Genomic DNA, 15,680 nt, shown 5'->3' with positions numbered 1-15,680 from the left:
CTCTCAAATTCGCAAAGAGGAAAACATTGGTGGAAAACATTAGATAAATAAAATAAAAAATGTCAAACAGACCTCAAAAACACATTTTGTTACAATACTTCAGATCATCTTTGCAACAGCCTCCCCAACACCCCAAAAAATTGAGAATAAACTTTTCAACCAAGGTAAGGGAAACATTTACAAAGCAATATTGTAAATTAAGGCACATTTTCAACACAAGAAATCATGACCAAAAACAAGCAGACAGGTTATGCACGTCCTCATTTCCAGTGGTGTAAAGTACCTAAGTAAAAATACTTTAAAGTGCTACTTAAGTATAGTTATATATTTTTGTTGCAGTTGGGGGGGCTGTACTTTACTGTTTGTCTTTTTGACAATTTTACTTTTACTTCAATACATTCCTAAAGAAAATAATGTACTTTTTACTCCATACATTTTAGCTGACACCCAAAAGTACTCGTTACATTTTGAATGCTTAGCAGGACATGAAAATGGTCCATTTTACACACTTATCAAGAGAACATCCCTCGTCATCTCCTGCCTCTGATCTGGTGGACTCACTAAACACAAATTCATCATTTGTAAATGATGCCTGAGTGTAGGAGTGTGCCCTTGGCTATCAATAAATAAAATTTAAAAAAAACGAATATTGTGCCATCTGGTTTGCTTAATATAAGGAATTTGAAATTATTTATACTTTTTCTTTTACTTTTGATACTTAAGTATATTTTAGCAATTACATTTACTTTTGTATACTTAAGTACTGTATATTTAAAACAAAATACTTTTATACTTTTACTCAAGTAGAATTTTACTGGGTGACTCACTTTTACTTGAGTCATTTTCTATTCATGTATCTTTACTTTTACTAAAGTATGACAATATGGTACTTTTCCACCACTGCTCATTCCACAGAAAAGTAGCCTATCGCCTACATCGGCCATAGTGCAAAGGCCGGTGATATTGAATTGTTTAATTTTACCGTCCTCCACCACACTAGAGTGGCTATAATTCCTAGGAATGCTAGTCCCAGATGTTGCATATGGCGTTTAGCTAATCAGGTTGCAGCGGTCTGTTGTTTACCCCTGACTGAAGGCTGGCGCAACATCATGAAGAAGCATTAGCCGCTCTATAGCATAGTGGTGGAAAATGGTGTTTCATCAAGAAAGTATGCTTATTTTCCCTGTTTTTTTCCACCTTCTCGCCATTAAATCGAGTTAAGGAGGAAATTGACAACTTTGCAGCCTGAATGATGAATGTTTAATGTATGAAGCGGTCCACGGGGGATACAAGTGTTTTACCGGCTGCATGCATTCCCTTTGGATGGTAAGATGAAACGACTCAATATCGCCACCTGCCGGCCTTTGGGCTACAGCTGGGTTAGCTGACAATGTCACGAAAACAATGGGCAGGTTAGGGATGGATCAGAATTTACAGAATGTTTACTTATAGGAAAATAGGGGAGGGTCATGCTTTTTCAATTTCAGTCAAGGGGAGGGTTTAGTATTTTTAAATCTAGTCCAGGGGAGGGTCATGTCATTTGAAATCGATTACATTTCAATATTTCTCAGTGTTTTAGAATTAGTTGCTTATTAGGTTATATGTAGCCTTTCAATGTGTGCCAAGTGCAGCCCCTCACCTCTGATTCTTAGCTGGTCATGCAATATCAAGGACGCATGCGCAACTATAGGGCAAAACAGGGTTGGCTTAGATTGGTGACAACATGTAAACTATATATAGTCTCCAATGTTGATTGAAAACAAATACATTTGCACAATGAGCACTTGTTGTCTCTCAAATACATCATTACAGTTGTTGGTTAGCTAGCTAGCGAATTATAGCCATATTAGCATTGACAGGAAATCAGTCAAAACACCTCAAAACAAGATATGGTATCAAGAACAAGATGAAACTAGCTGAAACGAGCCACTTACGATTCCCCACATGGCAGTTTTTTTTCATTGTTGCTAGCTGTCTGGCCATCGAGGAACCACAACAACTCACAAACTTCTGCCTCATTAAGGGACATTGTTTTTGTGAAGTTGTCAGCTAACCAATCTATAAGCTATTTAGTGTGGTCTCAATCAAATTATCCATAGTCTATAGCCTATTGGCTACGAAGTGCAGTTATATTTCTAAGACAGCTGCTGGGATGGTGTAAATACAACTAGGCTGTATTACACACTGCAATGGATATTCCAACCCTGAGTCCCGGCCTGCTCTGCTTTTGCTGATCAAAAACATTTTTGTGTCCTGCCTAACCAATGGCTGTGCTGTGTAGGCCTAAGGTGGCAGTTCAGAAGGAGATTAAAATGCTTCTTCAGAAAATACATTTTTGATTAGGCCTAGTCTAAAAAGTGCACTATCTTGCTCGTGGACTAGCCTATAGACTATGTTCTGTTCAGTTTGAGGAGAACACAAAGATGAGAAGGAAGACCAGAGGTCAACTTTGATAGCTTGCTACTACTATAATTTATTTAATTTAAAACAAATGTCTCTTGCTGTTATGATTTTTATGAATAATGACTAAATGATGTATACATTTAACGTAGAACTATAACTAACAGAATTCTACCCTGTCACTGTATGATTGTATGAAATTTATTAGAATCATAAATCTATAAATCTGATGTGTGTAGTTTTAGTCAGAATTAGAACAATAACTTTTTGTTCCTTTTTAGTATGTAAGCAGGGTGCAAGTGTGAAACAAATGATAAGAGGAGCTATCGACAGACAATATGTACTGCTGTGTTCCTTTCAGGACATTCTGTCCCCACCCAAGGAGGGGAGAGACCTTGGGCTTGAAGTAGATTGTATAACAGGTGGCAGACAATGTATGAGAAGGAGAAGACTTGTGAACTATATTGTCATTGTCTTAGAGGAGGAGGGACAGTTATGATGAAATGAGAGGTATATAAACCAATGTACATGTAAGGATGGGCAGAACTCTCGTAAATAAACATGCTGACTATGGTAGACTGGCCTCTGTCTGTTTCATTTTAATAAGAACCTTACAAATTCTTAGTAACAGACAGAGTATGTTAATTGAAGTTCAGTTTATGAACATTGAGAACAAAATTCTCGTAACACTTGCCCATGATGTATTTATCAGAGTTATTGACGTCACAATAAGCCAGATTTGAGTAATTTACATTGTGGTGCTGAAACTTGAAGCAGAAGCCGCGGCACAATTGGAAATGGATAGCTCATGGTGCTGAAAGTAGGCAAATTCGAGTAGGTACAGTCTTCATTTTAGACTTTACTGACAACAAGAGGGCTTTGTGTTGGAGCATATTTATTCCTATTTAAGAAATAAGAGATAGGTCTACCTGTTTGACAGACGAAATTAGGCTGTAGGCTGCTATATCCATAGATTGTGTAGGCCTGTCAATTCCTCCACCCACCATGCACTCTTTAAACAGCCTACCTCCGTGTCAGTGAAGGGCTGTTAAGTTAAAACCAAGACTCGAATTGAGTGGGTATGAGAGGGTATGCCATAAGCCTACCTTTTATTAAAGAAAATGGCAAAAAGCACAGGCCCACCCCTTGTTAGCTGATGATTTTGAAGAAAATAAAACAAGGGTTTAGGTAAATATATTTTGCTGAAGGGAGGGCCATCCATTTTCATTTCAGAGAGGTAAGATTTTCTCCATGTAACCCTTATTATAGGAGGCAGGCCGGGACTCAGGGTTGGAATATCCATTGCAGTGTGTAATACAGCCTAGTTGTATTTACACCATTCCAGCAGCTATCTTAGAAATATAACTGCTCTTTGTAGCCTATAGGCTATAGACTATGGACCATTTGATTGAGACCACACTAAATAGCCTATAGATTGGTTAGCTGACAACTTCACAAAAACAATGTACATGTTCACTCCCTTAATGGTGCAGAAGTCCATGAGTTGTTGTGATTATGGATGGCCAGATGGTTAGCAACAATGACTAGAAACTGCCCTGTGGGAATTGTAATTGGGTCATTTCAGCTAGTTTCATTTTGATACCATATCTTGTTTTGAGGTGGTTTGACTGGCTTCATGTCAATGCTAATATGGCTAAAATGAGCTAGCTAGCTAACAACTGTAACTACACTACCGTTCAAAAGTTTGGAATCACTTAGAAATGTCCTTGCCCATTAAAATAACATCAAATTGATCAGAAATACAGTGTAGGCATTGTTGATGTTGTAAATGACTATTGTAGCTGGAAACGGCAGATTTTTTATGGAATATCTACATAGGCGTACAGAGGCCCATTATCAGCAACCATCACTCCTGTGTTCCAATGGCACGTTGTGTTAGCTAATCCAAGTTTATCATTTTAAAAGGTTAATTGATCACTAGAAAACCCTTCTGCAATTATGTCAGCACAGCTGAAAACTGTAAGTCCTGATTAAAGAAGCAATAAAACTGTCCTTCTTTAGACTAGTTGAGTATCTGGAGCATCAGCATTTCTGGGTTTGATTACAGGCTCAAAATGGCTAGAAACAAAGATCTTTCTCCTGAAACTCGTCAGTCTATTCTTGTTCTGAGAAATGAAGGCTATTCCATGCGAGAAATTGCCAAGAAATTGAAGATCTCGTACAACGCTGTGTACTACTCCCTTCACAGAACAGCGCAAACTGGCACTAACCAGAATAGAAAGAGGAGTGGGAGGCCCCGGTGCACAACTGAGCAAGAGGACAAGTACATTAGAGTGTCTACTGATGCTGATGCTCTACTGTATTTCTGATCAATTTGATGTTATTTTAATGGACATTTCTTAGTGACCCCAAACTTTTGAACATTAGTGTATGTTTTGAGAGACAAATAGTGCTCATTGTGCAAATGTATGCCTATTTGTTTTCAATAAAAATTGGAGACTAAAATGTGTTTACATGCTGTGAAAATTCTAAGCCAATCCCATCTTTTTTTGTCCCATAGTTGAGCACACGTCAGTTTTGTTGCTAAACAACCAACCCATCGATTAGTGAATATGAACCATGTGAACCATGACTAGAGAACTGTGCAGCCATATTTCAGAGGCAGTGCCTTTTTAATAGTGGGGTATAACGTCAGAAGAGAGAGAGACAAATGTTTACCCATGAAACAGGATCTGGCCTGCCAGCCCAATAAAGTGAGTTAGATAAGGATAGATAAGACAGGTGTGTCTGCCCATGCTTTATCCGCTTCCTGAAAAAAACCTGCAAAGCTCTGTTGAGACTCATTTTGTGGCTGTGTGATCAGCAAGGCCTTAGTAGACAATGATGTGTATAAACCCTGAATTGCTAATCAAATCAAATCACATTTATTTATATAGCCCTTCGTACATGATATATCATAGTGCTGTACAGAAACCCAGCCTAAAACCCCAAACAGTGCAGGTGTAGAAGCATGGTGGCTAGGAAAAACTCCCTAGAAAGGTCAAAACCTAGGAAGAAACCTAGAGAGGAACCAGGCTATGAGGGGTGGCCAGTCCTCTTCTGGCTGTGCCGGGTGGAGATTATAACAGAACATGGCCAAGATGTTCAAATGTTCATAAATGACCAGCATGGTCAAATAATAATAATCACAGTAGTTGTCGAAGGTGCAGCAAGTCAGCACCTCAGGAGTAAATGTCAGTTGGCTTTTCATAACCGATCATTAAGAGTATCTCTACCGCTCCTGCGGTCTCTAGAGAGTTGAAAACAGCAGGTCTGGGACAGGTAGCATGTCCGGTGAACAGGTCAGGGTTCCATAGCCACAGGCAGAACAGTTGAAACTGGAGCAGCAGCATGGCCAGGTGGACTGGGGACAGCAAGGAGTCATCATGCCAGGTCGTCCTGAGGCATGGTCCTAGGGCTCAGGTCCTCCGAGAGAGAGAAAGAGAGAATTAGAGAGAGCATACTTAAATTCACACAGGACACCGGATAAGACAGGAGAAGTACTCCAGATATAACAAACTGACCCCAGCCCCCCGACACATAAACTACTGCAGCATAAATACTGGAGGCTGAGACAGGAGGGGTCAGGAGACACTGTGACCCCATCCGATGATACCCCCGGACAGGGCCAAACAGGAAGGATATAACCCCACCCACGAGTCTGCGTCTCTCACATGGGTAGGCAGACCATTCACGTCCTAATGCTATGTAGTGGCCAATGAGAGGCTTTGAAGCTATTGGCTGCCATATTGGTACTCCCCAGAAGGAGCAGTACTCCATAGGAATGAATGGAATTGTACTATATATTTAAAAAAAAATTGAAGGTCAAAATTACATGTATTTAAGTATTTATTTGTTGTAGTGGGGACAGTAACATTTGTAAAAAAAAATAAAAAAAATAAAAAAAATGCTTTCAGGAATATTTTTTAATATTTTGATTTAGAATTTTCTGGTTCAGTTCACTTAATATAATTTAAAAGTATGCATTATGGTGTCTGTAATAGAATATACTTGTCAAAAACAAATGTAGACATTAATAAATACATTTTATAACATTAAAATGGCTCCGCGGTAGCTTCAAAACAGCGCCCCCTGCCAATATTTAATAAACCTTAGTACTACATTCGGCTAGGTATGGTAATCCTTGAGGCATAGTAATCCTCTATCTGCTGTATCTACGGCCAGGAACATGTTGTTTCACCCCATCCCAGACAAGGGTGCTGGTTCTAGGCTGAAGCAGTAGCCCGGGGTGCCCAATGTTCCTATGTGGGAAGGTGGGACAGAGGTGTGGAACTGTAACTGAACTTGAACTAGGAGGACCGTGGACGGGACCTCTAGAGATCATTCAGCTTCTGCTACTGTGATGCCTAGTCACTCTACCCCTGCCTTTATGTACATACATGCAAATACCTCGTACCCACGCACAGTGTAATGTTTCTGGTACTCCCTGTATATAGCTTCATTATTTTGTATTTTATTCCTCTTGTGACATGTATTAGATTTGATTGATTTGACCTGATTTTGACAGCAGTGCTCTGCATAGTGGGGCAACTACACTGAGTGTACAAACATTAGGAACACCTTTCTAATATTGAGTTACACCCCCTTTTGCCCTCAGAACAGCCTCAATTCGTCAAGGCATGGACTCTACAAGGTGTTGAAAGTGTTCCACAGGGATGCTGGCCCATGTTGACTCCAATGCTTCCCAAAGTTGTGTCAAGCTGGCTGGATGTCCTTTGGGTGGTGGACCATTCTTGATACACACAGGAAACTGTTGAGCGTGAAAAACCCAGCAGTGTACTACCATACCCAGTTCAAAGGCACTTAAATATTTTGTCTTGCCCTTTCACCCTCTGAATGACACACATACACAATCCATGTCTCAATTGTCTTAAGGCTTAAAAATTCTTGTTTAATTAACCTGTTTCCTCACTTTCATCTAAATGGATTGAAGTTGATTTATCAACTGACATCAATAAGCGATCATAGCTGTCACCTCGATTCACCTGGTCAGCCTGTCATGGAAGGACAGGTGTTCCTACTGTTTTGTACACTCAGTGTATACTATGTGACACCAAGCTGTTTTTCTGTAGTAACTGTATGTTCATGATGCCACCTTGTGGCATAGATGTTTAACTGCATTATCAAATACAACATTACCACAGAAATTAATTAGTATAGAGTACCACATTATGAGTCATACTACCCATAAAACCTAGTGGTCAAAAAACGAAAATGGTTCCAATTGTTTTTCAACCATTCATTTTTCCCGTAGGGGATTTAGAAACACTTAAAATAAGGGCTGTGTTTTGTGTAGGCATACGTGACGTTTTGACAACCATGTAAAGGTGACTTTTATCAATATATTTGCCCGTATATACTTCCCCCCCAAAAAAGGAACGCTAATTAGCTGCTAATGTGGCTACCATAAAGAACTACAAATACCATGATAATTTGGACGAGCCCCATTTGAGGCAAAGGTAATAATCTCTGGATTAACTATCTAATGTTAGCTAAATGTAGTAATTAATAAATTGGCTACATTTCTTTAAATTGACAATTCTGTCAACTGTCTTGTGCAAGTTTTAAATTGGCACAATACCTGTTAGAAAAGGTGTCAGCTAGATATGACCTGCAGGAGCTTGCAGGGATTTGCAGTCTTGCATGATGTCTACTTTTGATGATGATTAGTATTTTCGAAACTGAGAGTAAATAATGCCGAATATATTGATAAAAGTAAACTTGTCCAAGAGATATTTACATGGTTTTCAAAACGTCTTGCCAGGGTAAGCCTACATGAAACACAGCCCATATTTCCCTATGGGAAAAATGGTGGGAAAACGATTGGAACCATTTCCCTGTTTGACCGCTATGTTTTATGGGTATTATAACACCTCCACCGTGGGGCTCTATTACACAGAACCTTTAGAATTTTGTTATTGATGTCAACTATAGTTAAGTCTGTCTGTGAATGAAATTAAATAAACACACCTGTGAAAATACATACTGAATGGGTGGGGGATGAGATCCCATAAATAAATCCTTTGTTTGGATTCATTTGTATTATTTGATGTATTTATTACATTACAGATCACATCACAGTACACCAGTCAAAATGTTACATGTAGGTATAGGAAAGGCATATTCATTTCCATCTTGATGCTTCACCACTAGATGGAGACATGAGCTTCTGTTTCCTTGTATCGCAGCACCAGCTAATGTCCATGACAATACCTTAGAGGTCCTACATGAGGTTTGCCAATAAAAAACTTTCCTAGGTTGAATATACTGACCATGATGTCTATGATACTGATCCAGAAAATGTTGTCAATTCACTTTATCCTTTCCACATGTTAACAGCTCCCTCAACATAACTTTCACAGCCAGAATGATGTTAAAATTAAAAGTCTCTTTTATAAAGAAATTAATAATTCCGTTCACCTTTCCCTTTGCCCATTTACACATTGCTGATATCATTTCCTCTGATTTTACCTCCAACGTCCTACATTCATTCTTCCCTTTCAACCCCTGAAGGAGTGTGAAAAGTCACGTGTTGGGGATATAAGACTAGATGCCCTGAAGTTAACACGGATAGGTTGGGAGACTTTAGGCAAGTCCTTAGTGATTTCAAAAATCTCCTGTTTATCTGAACATACGCCTTTGGCGATCGTCTCAAACTCCATGATAGACTTGTACTCTGATGGAGAGGGAGATCTGTACAGGTCTTTGGGCGAGGCGGCTTTGTTGGGAGTGAAGATGGGCACACGGAGGGCGTTCTTGTATGGCAGCTGGTACTCCTTCAGCATTCCACCCCTTGTGCCCATCTTGATCCTCTGACTGGGGTTTCTCTGGACCAAGAAACGAGCCACCTGTTTCTGCTTGTAGGTCTCCTTTCTCGAGGAGTCGTTCTCAAACAATGTGGTCCTGGAATCAAGCAATAGCATTTTTTAAAGAGCAGTTTGAAAGTCTCCTGCTGTTCTTAGACACGTGATTAGTAAGACCAATATAATCTTTGTGAAAATGTGTTAATTTAGTGAATGATGATAATGAATTTGTGGCACACATTGAACATGAACAACAGCACTCGGCTGGAACAGTGATTAAAAGCTAAATTTGATTAAACTATCTATCATGCTAATATACATACTGTTGTTCTGGTCTCGTTTCCATCACCAAGTCCAGCCAAGTGGCCTGGTAGGACTCCTTCTTCTCCTGGTCCTTCTCCTTTACATCGCAGTGGACATTTACCAGATTCACATCCCCACTGTTTAGACTGTTAATCTTGTGTGTGTAGAGCATAGTGGAGACAGAGATGAGAGAGTTGACTGACTACCTGTTAGATGTGCTAATCTATAGGCTTCTCTGGGACTTGCTTTTGGCTGGAGATGAAGGATAGTTGGTCTGTGTGTGAGGTTGTGTGTTGTACTGTTGTTCTCCAGAGCCTCTTATAATGTTAAGGTTCTATTTTTACCCTACTACATCATAACATTGCCAATGCTGTCACCGTGGTTGGCTCAGGTTGGTTGGCGTTTCAGGTTGGTTCACAGCTGTCCTGTGAGGAAGGCGACCAGTTGAAAGAGTGACAAACACCAATTTAATTTCATTGAGTTGTATTAGCATTGTATTAACCACACAAAGAGGTTAAAGGTCAGTCATGCGCCTCAGACTTCTCAGATACCTCATAGGCTAAATGCTTCAGGATATTTCTCAAGGTAATATGACCTCTGGTACCAGAGTTGAGCACATAGTTTACATTGTATTTAATCTTTCACCCAAATGTCAGAGCCAAAGTACAGGGAACATTTTGATCTTCATCTGAATGTATAGAGTAATGTTCGGAGTCCATTGTTCTTGTATCATGCATCAAAGTTTTCATCATCAGTGCATGTATTAGTGGACAGATTACCCAGGTATTCCTCAGTAAGGGTTGCCCTGTAGTTATATCTGTACAATAATTCCATGTGATGATGTAGAGGTATGGATCCTGGAAATGCTAGCACGCCATCTGGAAGTTTTGCAATAGATGGACCTCTCTTTACATTGTCCTTTAACAATACTGATTTTGTCACTGAACAGATTGACCAGATTTGAGTAGTAAAGAATATATTTAAGATATTTTCAACATCAAGGCCTTTTTAGCGATGCCATACATGCTATCTAGATAATTTTCTAAAGAAAACAGAGAATTGTACAAGTTTATGTGTGTCTTCACTGATCACCAATCATCACTTTGGACAAACAATATGTTATGCCACATTTGTCATAGACCAACTGTGGGTCTCACAAGCAAGTTGTTGTGTATATAGTTCCTTTCTGTTAAATGTGATCTTTGCTTAACACCATTTTAATAACAACACGGTAGATTAATCATCGAAACTAAGAACTGACTATTTAGATGTGATCATTTTCTTCTGATCATAGTTTTAGGGAGGAATACAAACACCAATCAAACTACACTGAACAAAAATATACAGTTACAGCTCATATAAGGAAATCAGTCAATTTAAATAAATAAATTAGGCCCTAATCTATGGATTTCACATGACTGGGCAGGGGTGCAAACCGGATGTGGAGGTCCTGGGTTGGTGTGGTTACACATGGTCTGTGGTTGTGAGGCCGGTTGGACATACTGCCAAATTCTCTAAACCGACGTTGGAGGTGGCTTATGGTAGAGAAATTAACATTACATTTTCTGGAAACAGCTTTGGTAGATATTCCTGCAGTCAGCATGCCAATTGCACGCTCCCTCAAAACTTGAGACATCTGTGGCATTGTGTTGTGTGACAAAACTGCACATTTGTTTGTGGCCTTTTATTGTCCCCAGCATAAGGTGCACCTGTGTAATGATCATGCTGTTTAATCAGCTTCTTGACATGCCACACCTATCAGGTGGATGTATTATCTTGGCAAAGGAGAAATGCAAGGATGTAAACAAATTTGTGCATAGACTGAGAAAAATAAACTTTTGTGCATATTTTTTATTTCAGCTCATGAAACACACTTTACATGTTGCGTATATATTTTTGTTCAGTATACATTGATAAATCATGGCTGATGGGTCTATGAGACAGTATAATGGCCTCTTTAAGATTGAGGAACATCAAGTGCCCGCTGGGGAAATTATTTGGGGTCATTCTGTAAGCTGCATGGTCAGATTTCAGAGTCATTGCCAGATCAACACAGCCTCAGAAACAGACACCCTGGCTGTCAACCTCGGCAGCTATTCCCCAGCCCCAGCCACTTTCTGAAGCTATGTCCCAGCCAGCCCCTGCGCTATTCCCTTTCTGTCTCACTGAAAAGGACACTATGACGAAACAGCTTTATGCCATGAGTTCAGCGGGTAGGCATGTGAGCAATGATTGATGCAGTGATGGAAGATTGAAGATGTCTCCCTGAACTGACATTCTCTGCATACAGTGCCTTGCAAAAGTATTCATCCCCCTTGGCGTTTTTCCTATTTTGTTGCATTACAACCTGTAATTTAAATGGACTTTTATTTGGATTTCATGTAATGGACATACACAAAATAGTCCAAATTGGTGAAGTGAAATGAAAAAAATTACTTGTTTATAAAAAATTTAAAAAATTTAAAACTGAATATGTATTCACCCCTTTGCTATGAAGCCCCCAAATAAGATCTGGTGCAACCAATTACCTTCAGAAGTCACATAATTAGTTAAATAAAGTCCACCTGTGTGCAATCTAAGTGTCACATGATCTCAGTATATATACACCTGTTCTGAAAGGTCCCAGAGTCTGCAACACCACTAAACAAGCGGCACATGAAGACCAAGGAGCTCTCCAAACACGTCAGGGACAAAGTTGTTGAGAAGTACAGATCAGGGTTGGGTTATAAAAAAATATCTAAAACTTTGAACATCCCACCGTTAAATCCATTATTAAAAAATGTCAAGAATACGGCACCACAACAAACCTGCCAAGAGAGGGCCGCCCACCAAAACTCATGGACCAGGCAAGGAGGGCATTAATCAGAGGGGCAACAAAGAGACCAAAGATAACTCTGAAGGAGCTGCAAAGCTCCACAGCGGAGATTGGAGTATCTGTCCATAGGACCACTTTAAGCCGTGCACTCCACAGAGCTGGGCTTTACGACAGAGTGGACATAAAAAAAGACATTGCTTAAAGAAATAAATAAGCAAACACATTTGGCGTTCGCCAAAAGGCATGTGGGAGACTCCCCAAACATATAGAAGAAGGTACTCTGGTCAGATTAGGCTAAAATTGAGCTTTTTGGCCATCAAGGAAAATGCTATGTTTGGTGCAAACCCAATACCTCTCATCAACCCGAGAACATTTAAATGTCTTGGAATGGCCTAGTCAAAGTCCAGACCTCAATCCAATTTAGAATTTGTGGTATGTCTTGCTGTACACCAGCGGAACCCATCCAACTTGAAGGAGCTTGAGCAGTTTTGCCTTGAAGAATGGGCAAAGATTCCAGTGGCTAGATGTGCCAAGCGTATAGAGACATACCCCAAGAGACTTGCAGCTGTAATTGCTGCAAAAGATGGCTTTACAAAGTATTGACTTCTGGGGGGTGAATAGTTATGCATGCTCAAGTTTTCTGCTTTTTTTGTGTTGTTTCTTGTTTGTTTCACAATAAAAAGTATTTTGCATCTTCAAAGTGCTAGGCATGTTGTGTAAATCAAATGATACAACCCCCCAAAAATCTATTTTAATTCCAGGTTGTAAGGCAACAAAATAGGAAAAATGCCAAGGGGGTGAATACTTTCGCAAGCCACTGTACCTCATACAAACTTTCTCTCTTTCCAGCATTGAAAATGTACTGTCGATGATTCAGGAACAGAACAGTCAAAGTTGATTATGTCATAATTCAGTGCCACATGCCATTGTCAGCAAGAGGTGCTGCCGCTGTTATCATGCATTGGTCCAGGAAGCTACATTGGTGTCACAAAGCTTAGTACTTCAAATACATCAGCAATTCTTCAGCCCAACTTCACATGGAAAATTAAATGAACAAGCTGTCACAGGCTATGGCGTGGGTTCTTGGCATTACCCTCTAGCCGTGAGGCTGAAACTCAGTAAGCTGGTATTGGGCAATGACAGTTATCTTGGATTCATCCCAATGAGAACAGCCTGCTCTGTTGAATCCATCAGTTCCCAAGGAAAATATTTATGATGCAGAGTTATCATGGCACTGAAAGTAAATGAGCAAAGGTTGATTTCAAACAACAACAACAGAGCATAATGTTACTTCTGATTGAATCTAAAATATGTATCTGTTTCCTTTCCTCGGATAATTCTTTTTATAACTTTATAACATATAAAACATGATTAATCACCCTCCAGGTATGGTATCAAGACTAATTCAAGGTTGAGTAGGCTAAGTAAGAATTGTGTCCACAAATGTACTGAAATTTCTATTATATGTAAATAGTTTATGATTAGTGAAAGCCATAATGTAGTTATTTTGCTAGATACTTCACCCTATTAGCAGAAATCGTATTTTTTCAAAGTAATTTTAGCTGTCGGCTGTGGCGTTAGCTGTTCGGTCTGAACTGATTCAAACTGATTCACAAATCATGGGAGTGTATCGTGCTATGCAGACTGACTCCATCTGAGGCAGATGCTGCTAGGCAAACCCCTGCACTTGCCAGGGTGTTGCTAAAGCCAATGTGAGAAACGTGCTAATAAACATTTGTGCTATGAAACAAAATAAATACGTCACTCTGCCCCACAACAATTATTTGCTAGATTCATGATAGTGTTGTTCGACAAAGCAAGGAAAGTAAACTTCAAAACTTTATGCTTTATTGGAATTTGCAGCTGTTGCTGGTAAGTAATGAATCTGCTAGCTTCTGACATGACTTTCTATATCTTTAAGTGTCTGATATCGCTGATTAAGACATTTCAATTAGGTCTGAATGGTGAGGAAACATGATAGGGTTGATGGACATAGACGGGGAAAACAGGACATAAAGTCCAAGACACGATCCAGTGGGATAATCAGAAGAGTGAAATACATGTGTGATTAAGTTAAAGATGCAGTCCGGGATCTTAAGCACAATACATTTGTTAACATATTGTACGAAGTGGATTCAAAACATTTCATACAAATTGCAAAAATGTAAAAATGTAACTGTTAATGACAAAGTACACCATTGGATTACATAGTAAACAAAAAAATGTGTACCCGTTTTGCTTTGTGAGCACTACATTCAAAACTACTGTCTGAAATTATCCAAAAGTTCTGGAGCATCACTTTAATGTTTGCCTGATGACAAACTGAATTATTCAGCTCCATTGTTCCTACAAACCAACGTCATTGGGCGTGGCGTATCGTTTCGCCAGAGCAAGGAGTTTGAGTAGACAGGCATCTTTAATTCTGTACCATCAGGATGCAGTGGTCGTCCATTTATGGGTACATGATGGAGGCTACTTGTGTGAAAGAAACAGCTGCTGATGGGACAGCGTGAATATAAGTGTTTTTCAAGTTAAAGGTTTTCTAGTAAATCTTTCTTTTCTGAAGGCAAGTCAAGTGCTATGCTGCCAGACCCAATCCCCCCCAGTTGAGAAAAAAGGAATGGGCAGCACCTTTGACCAAAATTAGAAGGTATAGAATGCAGCCGAGATTGTAGGCTATTATTGTGTTGATGACATGTGACCCCCTCAACACGACTTCAGTTACTGTAGTGCACTGCCTCTCATTTGTTTTTATAACCTGATAGGCCTACTATCTAGTCGCTAAGTGTCTCAACTCAAGACTTCTCAACTGTATGTGTCAAGATGTTTCCAGACATCAAGATAAAGATGATGGCTAAGTCCTATGCATGACATTTAGATTTTTGTTACCGTTTTTTGTCCCCAAAATTGGCTACAATATGATACACTGTAGGCCTATGCTTTGTAGAACCATTCCTGCCATCTGCTGGCGAACCCAGTCAATCACATAATACAACCATGATCAGCATTTCTTTGTGACATTTCATCTGCAGCCTTTTTATGTGAATTTTGTATCTTTAATGTACAACTTGAATTCTCCCCTTACAGTGAAAAATATAATAATTTAACAAAAATCATCACTAAATTGTACAAAGTTGATACAGCGTTATGATGCATGTATTATCTGAGATGGAGGACTATCCATCTACTTTGAATAGTACCACTATAAAATACATAATGTTTGTGGCTACACTGTCTACGCTTGATAATAGCACTTGCATATAACAACGGCCAGTATTTCCCCGGATTGTTACTGTATATGGGTGTTGTATCGAACACGGAGTCAGACAGGATGTGGA

The 15,680-nt window shown here is 39.5% G+C and overlaps 1 protein-coding gene across 1 annotated transcript; it reads right to left on the bottom strand.

Annotated features, from left to right (window-relative positions):
- Nucleotides 1–8,921: 8,921 nt before the first annotated feature.
- Nucleotides 8,922–9,699, bottom strand: LOC120031104 (telethonin-like). Its single transcript, XM_038976682.1, has 2 exons — nucleotides 9,548–9,699; nucleotides 8,922–9,324 (listed from the first exon to the last, which is right to left on the bottom strand). Exons 1-2 carry the CDS (start codon nucleotides 9,697–9,699, stop codon nucleotides 8,922–8,924), a joined length of 555 nt encoding a protein of 184 aa, XP_038832610.1.
- Between the last annotated feature and the right edge of the window lie 5,981 nt (nucleotides 9,700–15,680).

This window comes from Salvelinus namaycush, chromosome 37, assembly GCF_016432855.1.
Source record: "Salvelinus namaycush isolate Seneca chromosome 37, SaNama_1.0, whole genome shotgun sequence".
NCBI classification, from domain to species: Eukaryota; Metazoa; Chordata; class Actinopteri; order Salmoniformes; family Salmonidae; genus Salvelinus; species Salvelinus namaycush.
This window is presented reverse-complemented; position numbering and strand designations above follow the sequence as displayed.